A 12,220-nucleotide genomic window follows, 5' to 3' on the forward strand; every position below is an offset into this window, starting at 1 on the left:
ATTTGTAAGTAATTGTTACAGTATTTTGAGGGTTTTTTCCTACTTTTACAGAGAAAATCTCTGTCCATGTCATGACTTGGCACCCACCCTTTCCAACTGTTAAAAAATGAATTTGAAAGGGAGCATTTGCTGATACATTGCATATAATCTACATAAACATAAGGTGTTGTGGACGTTCAATGTATTCTTATTTTTCCGTAAGTGATGTTCACTTTCATCACTCATGTGATGAAAAAACATTTAAAACCAAATAGCTAAATAAGATGAATATAAAACAGTAGTTTATTTTGAAATTATTGTCTCTATCATGATTTAAATAACTTACTACTAAGAGCCACATTCCAAAGTTGCAGTAAGCCTATCTATTTTTATAAACATGTTTTCTTTCTTCATTCCATAGAAGTGAGGGGCTATCTGGATTCTTTTCAAATGTTCTTATATTATATGTCACTCTAAGGAAGTCTTTTTTTCCAGATAAGTTGTAAAGAACATGTTGTGTTTTGTTTTTGTGTTTTTTTTTCTTTTAATGGCAGGTATTTTATCATCTCTGGCCATTTAGATGATAGGTGTGGGATCCTGTTTTATATGGCACCCTGCTACTGTGGAACTTTTCTTTTAGCTGCCTTAGAAAGCCGTTGCCAAACACAACAGTGGGCGGCAACTGTAAAAACGCTTTAAAACGCTAAAAAAAGAATAAGTGAACAAGCAGCAATCTAAACATAAACTAGACGACTATTCCCATGACCTATATTTAAGGAAAAGAAAAAGAAAATGCAGAGAATTAATAGAACACCGATTTAGAGCCACACTCCCAGTCTTTAGAAGTACAAATCACTTCACACAAATACCCGTAAGCAGTTGCACTAAAACTGTTCTGTCCCATCTCAGATGTTATTTTAAGTTAGAGGAGTCTAATGTCATGACAGTTTCTTCTAAAGTCAGTGGTTACAAGATAAAATGTCCAAAGAAAAATTAGCATTATGAATTCGTTCTGATTTCCAGCTTTTCATTAGCATGACAATGCAATGCAATCGGCAGAATTACATGATAAGACAATCATTGACTACAATAAAAACTGCTCTGCACAGGCCATCTCAGTGAAATCTAGAACACAAGCACAACTATGGAAAATCGAATTGACAAAATGGGATATTCTCGCAATTGCCCTTTGAAAAGACCTCGGTAGGTTGATAGGTCATCTAGAAAATGACTGGCATAACTTTGGAAGACTCAATCCGATAGTTTATTTGATTCAGACATGCTTCTTTTTTACAGATGTTTAACAATTTGAAACACTTTGTCATGCACGTGCCCACATGAGAATTAAAAGTGAAAAACACAGGACATATATTTAGTATTTGAATAAGTATCTTCAGTTATTCAGATCGGACCTGTCAGCTGCAGTATTTAAAAACATACTTTCATCTCTAAGAAAAAGTCTTTTTATCAAAAAGAAGGAAGTTAACTGTGTGGAGTCCAGGGGTCAGTCAATGCATCTGTTAGGCAATCACTCAGGTAAGCCTGCTGAGAACTGGTCAGAGCCAGGTGCTCTGGACTCTGGGCACTCATATGCAGGAATCCACTCATGGGCCTTACTGCCCTAAGTGCTCCCATGCTATTGGCAGCACTGCTGGGATTTCCAAGGTCCAAAGAGGTGAAGTCACTTACTCAAGCTCAAAGCAGAATGCGGACAGCAACACAGTCCCAGAGGTACTTCGGCCTCACCACAGCTGTCCTCAAGAGCCACAATGGGAATTTCATCATTTATTCAATAATACTTTGAGCCTAGGAAGTGTTCATTCAATCTCAATAGGTTAAGTCATGAATTTACCAAGCCTAGAATAAATCATCTTATTTTATGGCCCCATCACACATCTACTTACATTATGAGACCAAAAAGCAGTTTTTCATTACTGCATACAGAGGGACAGCCTTCCCTTTTGCTCTGACCATCTTTTCTCTAAGCTGGCTAAACAAGAAGGATGGTCCTGTAGAAGCGTTCTAGCCTCATTTTTCTAAATGTCACTTAGATTAGTTTCAAGAGTAATCTATCAAACAATTTCCAGAGTTGTGTAATAATAGGATGTGACAATTGGTGACAATTTGCATCACTTCAGTAAAGAAGAGTATTTTGTAAGCAGCCTTATGAAATCATTGGAAAATAAAAAAATCTTGAAGTGGAACATTATCTTAGTAAATTATCTGAAGTAAAATAATATCTTAGTAAAATATTATATCTGAAATACTACTGTGATTGGTCATCAATTAATATTCACAAGAACTCTCCTTTTTTCTGACATTACCCTGAAGTTATACATGTCTTTCTAGTTTTTCTTCAACAGTCATCAAATTTGTGAAATGAACACTAACTGAATCAGAGGCAATTTCATGAAGACTTAAATATGATACAAGGGGCTCACATTCCCTTAAAATTAATGACAGCTCATAAAATAATGGTGAGCAATTTTACAAAATGGCATTGTCAAGGAAATAGGTCTAGTCTCCTAAAGCTCTTTGTGCCTTCCTAAGGAAATTACCTGTGGTCTTCATTACACAGAACCAAATACATGAACAAAAGAGTCAGCCGTCCATACCAAAAAATTCGATGTGACATGTTATTATTATTTCAGGCTGATTGATTCTTTATTCATTTCACAATAACTACTTACTAGGCACTAAGCAGTGGGGGAAGAGTGGCAGACAAGGTCACTACCTCTGTAACTCTTACAGTCTAGGAAGCAGATAATTAAAAAATGTTTGCCGAAATGAGCTATTAACATAAAGCAGGATGGTCAGTAGGGAGTTTGATTTCAACCCAAGTGAGTCTGAGGTAATGACTGCACATCTAGATGAAGCTTATCAGAGAAGGCAGGACCAAAAGTACAGATCTGTTATCCTTTTATTTATTTTTTAATGTTTGTTTATTTTTGAGAGAGAGACAGACAGAGCATGAGCAGGGCAGGGGCAGGGGCAGGGGCAGGGAGAGAGAGACACACAGAATCCGGAGCAGGCTTCAGGCTCTGAGCTGTCAGCACAGAGCCTGAGGCGGGGCTCTAACACAGGAAAGGTGAAATCATGACCTGAGCAGAAGATGGGTGCTCAAATGATGGAGCCACCAGGCACCCCTAGATTTGTCACCCTTTTAAAGTGACTGTTAATGTTGGAAGGACAGGCCAAAGAAGAGAGCACAGGCAAGGAAATTACTGAAGGTAGAATGTTAAGGGAACTTTAAACTTACATGATGTCAAGGATGACAGAAAAAGAGCAGTTGGACAAGTAACTGAATGAGGATTACAGAGGATAACAACCAAGGGAATGAGATGAGAAGATAATCAGTGAACTTAAGTGCCAGGGAGAGACTGAAGGATCCCAGGAATGAGCACAGGTATTAGATAGGAAAGGGAGAGGGATTGGTTTAATGGCTACTAATCATGTTTCAAAGACCAGAGCCAAATCTCAGAAGGGATGATTGTTGCCACATGACTGTCAAATCTGGGTAGGCTTTATCTTAAGAGAAGATTGAGATGACTCCCTTTGTCTTGCTATGACAGATTTCTCTAGCAAATTTAAGTGCTAAAAAAAAAAAGTGACGAGTATGTATCTACATTTCTAATAGGAGATTTTATCTTTAAGGTATCAGGCAACTCATCAATACTTCATTCTAAGAGATAAGAAAGTGAAAGCACCTAAAGATATTCAGATAATTTATGAAGTCAGTAAGTAGTTAATGGACAGCAGGCTCCTAAATTGCTATTTAAGAGCCTTATCTACTCATCATATTGGGCCATTATACTCAGGTAGGCTTGGGATGGAGTTCCCAGTAACTTTTTAGGACTTAATGGATAGAAGATGTTTCATCAGAGGGATTTTTCCTTAATCGTGTCTCAGTGCATGGGCTAATATTTTGGAAAAAAAAAACATAGTAAATTAGTAATTATATCAGGTTAATATTACAATTTACAGTATTTGCTAAATCTTGGCAAAGTTGAATTAAAGATTCAATTAAGGAATTATGGATTTACATACCTGTGGTACCCATCTGGAGGACACAAAGCTGGTCACTTCTATTACAGACAAGCCAGTTTGGGAAAGTTGATTGATAAATTCAATTTTTATGTCTGTAGGAACTATAACCTATGAAAGCATTAAAAATTATCTTATAAGTAATTTGCATAGTGTCTATTGAAGCATAAATAGAAAATTACTTCCTAACAGAAGCAAATCATATTTAAGATGCATAAATTCAAGTAGCAATTGAGGACAAACACAATCGTATAATATATGAAACCCATCTAAGTCTTTAGAATCTTAATAAATATTTTGATTTAGCATTTGTAATAACTATGTTAAACTAGTATCAAACTACCTTTTCATTCTGCAATCCATCCCTAGGTCCAACTTCTACTATTTTAACATACTCAGGGAGTCCAGATAACTGGGATGTTTCCTGAAATGGAAAATACAAGGCAAGACAAATAGGTAACAGTTAGATCATCAAACCTGCTTATTTGAAAAATCAAACAATTACACTTTGTTATAGAAAGTTCTCACCCCAGAAAGCTAAATTCAACACAGTGCTATAATCCAAATATCAAGTTTGTATTATCAGCAACATCATTTTTTTCTTCTAGCTCAGTAATATCCAGTCATTAGATGAAAACTGCAAAGACTAATTTCTAAAATATAACTGTGGAAAAGGTAATATACTTAGGATTTATAGAGCAAATTTGTTGAGTGACTCTCTGTGTGTTGATAAAATTTACTATTGTTAGAATTCATTACAAAAATGTTTCTTTGTATTAACATACTTCTACCAAGCACAGTCTTAAAGATGCCACACTCCATACCTTGAACTTGAGGAATGTGGTTGTGGTTCTCTGGCCTATGCCCAGAAAAGCTGAGACTAGACAAAAAGTTATGCTGCTTATTTATTTTCTCTGTCCCACAGCACAACCAGCACCTAAACATAGCTCCCGAAGTACAGAGCCACTCCAGTATGGTCTAAACCCTCAATATTCCACTGGGAGCACCTAGTTGTAACCCAGTGTAATACTGTTCCACCTTTTGCCCAAATCTGAAATGGCAGAAGGTCTAGACTCTAGAACCTCTGGCCCAAACCAAGTACTATGGACACATATTTAAAAAGACACTAGTTTATGGGGCACCTGGGTGGTTCAGTCAATTAAGTATCTGGCTCTTGATCTCTGCTCAGGCCATGATCTCACAGTTCATGAGATGGAGCCCCACATCGGGCTCTGTGCTGACAGTGCAGTGCAGAGCCTGCTTGGGATTCTCTCTCTCCCTTGCTCTCTCCCTCCCCTGTTCACACGTTCTGTTTCTCTCAAAATAAATACACTTTAAAAATAAATTAAATAAAAAGACAGTTTAAAACAAGAAAAATAGGAACTGCCTTTCTCAATGTCATATCACAGTTAAAATGATAATAATTCCCTAGAATCTCTAAGCTATGTTAAGTGTGGGTAACTACCATCAATTTCTTCAATAGATAGCTGATAGAATCCATCAAAATCAGCAGGACCTGTACTTCAGAGTTGTTTTTGTCTTGCCTTTCAATAGGGATGATGGATGTGGGCCAACCAATGTGTATTGTCTCACTCTGTCCTTGTAGCAATCATCGACATATACTGGTCAAGTGGTCTGGATGCAGAACCCAGTTTGTTTTCTGACACAGAAAATTGCTCGTTGGCCCTTTTAGGGCCATAGCCAATATGTTCTCTTATTGGCACTGTGTGCTAACTCAGCAAAAGAACCCAGAAAATCCCTGCTACAATGTTTACATACCACCCTCAACATTTCCATTAAACTGGGCAATTTAATGAGCAAAAATTAACTAAAAAGGAAAATAATTCTCTCTACATCCTCTGAGCAGGTTGTAAGGGAAGCATGGGGCTCCTCATCTTTAAGCTCAGTTTTGGAAGGCAACCATGAAACCAAGTCTCATTTACAGTGGCCATAATTTCAAGGCAATAAATGACAAGGACAGCATGGAAAAGTGGAACAGAAGCTGATTCTTTGTTACCTTCAGTCCTTAAACAGCAGAAATAAAAAGCAAACAAAACCGACCAATCTTAAGCCATGTTTTTTCATTCCTGCTTTTTCCTGAACCTGCACCTTCAACAGCAATTAGCTTGGAGTATATATACATGGATGAAGAGTACTTCTTTATTCAACAGCAATGTTTTACCAACCACAAGAAACACAGTCTTTTTTAAGGTGGTAACAACATGCCAAATGCAATTAAAAAACTTAAAACACTCCTTTACAACACTGTGTAGCTAACAGAAGCAACAATCTGAAAAAACTGAAGTAGGAACCTCTACCAAGTACAGCCATTTCAGTGTTAGGTAGAAGCTAGATATGAGCAGTGGAGAGAATGCCCTGAGGCAGAGTCCCAATTCCTTGAAGAGGAATGATAAAGACAGGAGCTGGAGCCAAGGGTGTTGACAAATAAACTACACATTTAAAGCTGGGGAGCACAACATCCTGATCTGATGGCTTCTAAGACCTCAGGAGTGACAGACCAAAGAGCCACAGGTACAAACTTGTCCTCTCCTCATCCAGCTCTGCCCCAGTAGAACCCTACACTCATTATAATGCATTCGCACTGCACGTATACAGCCCTGCCTGACAAATGATATGATGATTCCACAAACCTCATAGGGTTAAAAACTCCCCCTCCAAATGACTAGAAACAGCCTCCATTAGAGACCATCCCACTGTAACTCACAGCACTTCCCTAGCCCAGAGAGCCCCCATAATATCCAATCCAATAACAACCTGGGGGCTGGTTCCACCTCCTGGAACCTGCCTGCTCTCCCACCTTAGGAATGTGTTTTCCTTTAATAAAACTGCTTTGTGCTGGCTACTTTCCTTCTAGCTGCCTTTATTTGAGCATGAGCACGGATCCCCTTGTAAATCTTCTCATGGGGAATCCAAGACTGAGACCTCCATTCCTACAAGGCAGACTTTCTCTATCCCATAACAAAAGCAGAATATCAGCTCACTTGATATTAGATTTCTTCTTGAATATAATATTATTCTTCTTGAATAATTCTTCTTGAATATAAAATCCTTGTTAACAGCAAAATAAATTAAACAAATAAATAAATAAAACCCATTAACACTTAAATATGTATGATGTGAGAACCCTCTCTCAATGATCTTTAGCCCTTTTCTAGTCATTACTATCTCTGTATTGATTTCTGTAAGGAGCTTCGGCTACACATAAACAATGTCTACTGGACAAACTCACCTAAGTGCTGTCCAAGTATATAGAAGTGATTCATGACTGATCTCATTATTTTCCCCACCTCATGCCTCTCTTCAGACATTCTCCCACCACATGCTATTCTTCACCTTCTTTCTTACCACTTATATCTAAGTGGCCCATTTATTAACTGTTTTATTTTGGCATATACCCAGCACTCAGCACAATGCATAACACTTAGACTGTGCTCAGTAATTACTTGTTGATTATGCTGGTGAATCTCTTCTGTCACTGGCTTCATTAAAATTGTCATTTTTTTTCTCATCCAATCTGTTGCTATGGCTTCCTAGGTAGTGTTTCTCATCTTGTTTTTCCATGACTAAAATCTTTCAGCATCCAGCAGTCACCTTCAGAGCAATCCATCAGTCTAAGGTAAAATGATTTATGACAAGCCTCTCATCTTCTACCACTGTCTCTACTTCATGCATCCTCTGATTTTAGCCAGGGCAAAATCATGTCTTCCACCCTTTCATGTCTGTATACATGAGGTTTCTGCTGCTTAGAAATACCTTCCATCTGTGAAAAACATTTTCCACCAAATCCGTTTCTCTTCTATATGGACAAAGGAATGGACTACATTTCTCCCCTATGTAACAGTTATATCTGAACAAATTCCAATCAATTGGATGAAATATCCAATGTATATCCCTCCATGCTCCTTGCCTTTCAGCAAGCTTGATGCAGAGGAGCATGGCAAACTTGAAAACTCAAGACCAAACAAAACCAAAAGTAAGTCAACAAAAATAATGAAGTAGCCTGTATCTTTCAATCACTGCTTAAATAACGACTCCATGCCAATAAGAAGCAATCATTTTATACTTTATATGGACAAAAATAAAGTTCAACTCTTTAGACCATTTACATTACAGGTAAATATTTTATAGTTACTAATTGTGAACGATAGTTAAGGATCTGAAATTTTAGCCTGCTTGTAAGCTATCTAATGAGGCAGCATGGATGCTGGTGGAAGGCATAAGACACCTGGGTCAGAGGAAAAATTTTAAAAAAGCTTACTACTCACAACACTCACAGCAAAACCAACAGCTAGAGGATTAGCCTTTGTGCTGGTTCCTCAAGCTCCAAATCCTACAGGGAGAAGCAAAGAAGATGAAGTGACACTTGCACAAGCAATGGGTTACACTACAGGAAAGGAACCCCAAGCACAGTGAACCTGAACCTTTAGTAATAGGCGGTAAGCATGATCTTTTCATGGCTATAGAGGTAAACATGTTTGTTATACTTAACTATGAGCATGCCTACCTTTTGCTCTGCAGGAAGACATTATCTCTATTTTCTAAGACTTTAAGGACACTTAGCCTTTGCTCCAGAAGACTTCTAGCATGTAACGCTGTTCCAAAAAAACAAAAAGGTGTTTGTTCCCAGTTAAAAATACTTTTTTCTAAAGAGAGAGAGACAAGAGAGAGAAAGTGCATGAAAGCGGGGGAGAGGCAGAAGGAGAGGGAGAATCTTGGGCAGACTCCATGCCCAGGGTCCCAGTGCAGAGCCCAATGTGGGGCTCAATTCCACGACCATGAGATCATGATCTGGGCCGAAATCAAGAGTCAGGCACTTGACCGACAGGGCCACCCAAGCACCCCCTTCAATACAAAAATTCTTGAAAAGAGAGGTTGGAATCAAGGCAATTGTAACTCTGCTTGTAGACATACAGAAATTTAAGACATGTATGGAGAATTACTTCCCAATAGTAATCACTCTTCATTTTTATACCATCTTGATTTATGGCAAATTTTCCCAATAAGTAAGCCACTCTGTTGGCTTCTGCAGTTATGAACAGAGCCTGGGACCAAACCTGTTCAATTTATCTCATGAGACATTTAATTAAGGCTACTCTCAACAAAACTATAAGTAGTAGGATAAAGCCAGCCAGCAGTATTGACCTCAGCCATGCCCCCTCCTCCTCTGAAGGGTCCTGGACCCAACCAGCTGTATAAATCCTATGCAGTAGAGACTCTGCACCAGAAGCAGAGTTGTTTACTTTCTGTCCATTTTATGATGGTGGATATGTTGCCATGCCCACTACTATGATCCATCCAGATAGCAATGATGGTAATCCAGATGATGGAAGTTGATCAGCAACGTGATTCTAGGGGATATTAGAATGTGGGCCTCGTGTGATTCAATCAACACAATTCAGAGCACCTAAAGATCTGTCTTTGATTTTTCAGTCTATACACGTCCAAATGGCAAATAAGCTAGTGCACTGACCACACCCCAAAGTCAGTTAAAAAAAAAAAAAAGGAATATCCTCAAGTTCTGAGTGGGTAGGATGATCACACTCATTTTTAGTTCTGCACAACTGTTACAGAGGTTGTGAAACCACAGCAGCCCTGTGCACATCATCAGGTTTTAGCTTAGCCAAAATATCATCCAACCAGGCCAAGGCCTCTGGAAAAGCACTGTAAATAGAAGGGTGCCACTGAATCAGTAGCTTTGCTTTAAGCAGCAGGGTGGGCAGGAGAGGGCAACTGCTAACTTTTTGTGTGTAAAGCTGAGATTGCACTGGGGACAGGCTTACCACTTTCTTGAATATACCATTTCTATTTGATTAGTGAGGCCTGTTGAGGTTGTACTACCTTGTTAGTCATTTCCAAAATGAAAATAGGCCATAGAGTCACAACGTCCCATGACTCAGGTGTCCAATTTCAGCAAGAGCTCAATAGCAAGGTAATACCTGATTTTCAAAAGATACCTGGTAGCTCTGTCAGGGCAGTGAGAAGTACAAATTCCTAAGCAGCACCTCTAAGTGGATGCTGCCTGTCTTTGGTCAGAAGGATTCAGGGATTCCCAAGCGTATCTTCACTACATGCAGCTCTTCCTAACTGAGGTGATCCCCTCTGGCACTTATGGGACAGACAACTACAATCCCATCACGTGTCAACTCTTACTATATGTTCAGATGTGGAATCAACAATACATTGCATTGGCCTCAACAGCCCCACCCAAAAGGTTACTTTGATTCTCTTTTCCCATTGGGAACACTGCCCAAACCTCATCAGTTGAAAACAGGACTCCCACCCATGGGATTGAGTAGGACGCTGACACCTTTAGATGACAGCCAAAAATGTTTGAGTCCTCCCTCTCCCCAAAGTTCCCCAGCATACTCAGATGGATGATCTCCATGAACTAATAATCATCTTTTTCCTTAAAGCAGATGGAGGAAGAAGACTGGAAATGATCCAGGGGCACAGAGGGAAAGATTAGTTCCATAGCAGTAAGGCACCTTTACTTTCTATTTTGGGCAGCATAGTAGCTGCTCACCAGTTCAATCAGATGAACTTGCAATGTTTGGAAACCACACAAAGTACTACATTACACATCAAAATCATCATTACTGGGGCACGTGGGTGGCTCAGTCGTTTAAGCATCCTACTTCAGCTCAGGTCATGATCTCATGGTTCATGAGTTCGAGCCCCGCGTTGGGCTCTATGCTGACAGCTCCGAGCCTGGAGCCTGCTTCGGATTCTGTGTATCCCTCTCTCTCTGCCCCTCCCCCACTCATGCTCTGTCTGTCTCCCTCTCAAAAATAAATAAACATTAAAAAAATTTTAAAAAATCATCATTACTAACACCATGGATTGTAACCTAGGAAACCCCTGGACTCAGCATCCACAACTGCATTGGTTTCCAGCAGGATAATGAGGGGTTTGTTCCCACTGGCTGGCATGGGCTTGACTTGCACATGATCCACATCTCCTAACTCTTTACCTAGTCACAATATATTGGCTAAGGGAGTTTTGCAAAGTGGCAAGGCTAATGATAAAATTTATCTAGAATTCTTTGGCTCCCTTCTCATTCTCCAATATGTTACCTTTCAGCACTATAAACACAATCTGGGACAGTAGGATTCCCCCATACTAGTCAATGACTGATTCATCTATGGTTCCTTACAGGAACCCCAGCTAAATCTCTCCAAGAGGGCCAAATTTTCTGTAGAGCAGCCAGGACTCACAGACTCAGAGATCTTTTGCTGTCATCTCCAATTATATCTAAGTTTTCCATGAGAGATTGCAGGACAGGCTAAGTTGTAAAAAGGTGCAGTTACTGCTATTCCTCTATCACAATCATTGCTTACCCCATACCCTCAACTCCCAACTGAACCGAAGTTCTTATGATTCACCCAATTTCTTTTCATAACATTGCCCCCATTTATTTCTTCTCTACTCCTAGTAACTGTTGATGGAAAGAGGGAAGAGAATCTTCAGCCCACACAGTGTTTATCTTAGTGCTAGCTGTTACAATGGGTGGACCTGAGACTGTCCACCAGGAAGGAAGTCCCTACCTGCCCCTAAGAAAGTTAACATAATCAAGGCACCGCTCAACCCTTGAACCTGCTTCCTGGAAACCAGGCTGCAACCATCTTCCCAATTTCTCATCATTAACAAGCAATAAAACAGTAGACCCTATTTTGCTCAATTGACTATAAAATCTGGTCAATTTGTTCATTATTAACTTCCATTTTCTTCCCTCAAATCCCTTTAACTCATCAGAAAAGTTTTCATTCTTCCTCTTTCAGGAAGTTATGTCTTCCTCTATACTCCATCCTCGTTAACAAACTGTCACAACCTTTGAAGGAGTAAGATTTTACCCTACATACTAGCTCATAAGCAACTCTGTCACAGTTTTATGGGTGCTGGCAGAAGATATTCAGCTCTTGAATCTGAGACAAAAAATTTATTATTCACATTAATACCAGTCCAAGCATCAGAGCATCAACATTTTCTTTCACTGGTTCCCTGAGCATGACATGAGCAGTGCTTGGGGGAACCTGAGTATTTCACAGTTGGGCAGTTAGCACGCCTGCCCTTTGCTCTGTTTCCCAAGGTTGTTTGCCAGACAAACACCTTGAAAAGACATTTTCAAAGAAATTTAATCAATTCCTTGCTAATAATACATACAAAAATGCAAGAGACC

The 12,220-nt window shown here is 39.3% G+C and overlaps 1 protein-coding gene across 3 annotated transcripts in view; it reads right to left on the minus strand.

Moving 5' to 3' along the window:
* The window catches only part of HMGCLL1 (3-hydroxymethyl-3-methylglutaryl-CoA lyase like 1), a 190,579-nt gene that overhangs the window by 140,417 nt on the left and 37,942 nt on the right, over window positions 1-12,220 (minus strand). Inside the window, exons 1-3 of one of the 3 annotated variants that reach the window (XM_047859127.1) lie at window positions 8,319-8,346; window positions 4,367-4,447; window positions 4,027-4,134 (exon numbers count right to left, since the gene is read on the minus strand). The exons of 1 other annotated variant lie outside the window; for it this stretch is intronic. Coding sequence is in view for 1 of the 2 variants with exons in the window: in XM_047859125.1 (XP_047715081.1) it covers window positions 4,027-4,134; window positions 4,367-4,447 (189 nt within the window). In the remaining variant the exon portion in view is untranslated. Of the gene's footprint in view, window positions 1-4,026; window positions 4,135-4,366; window positions 4,448-8,318; window positions 8,347-12,220 lie in introns of those variants that run through there. One more of the 3 variants, XM_047859125.1, reaches the window with a different exon arrangement.

This window comes from Prionailurus viverrinus, chromosome B2 (genome assembly GCF_022837055.1).
Source record: "Prionailurus viverrinus isolate Anna chromosome B2, UM_Priviv_1.0, whole genome shotgun sequence".
NCBI classification, from domain to species: domain Eukaryota; kingdom Metazoa; phylum Chordata; class Mammalia; order Carnivora; family Felidae; genus Prionailurus; species Prionailurus viverrinus.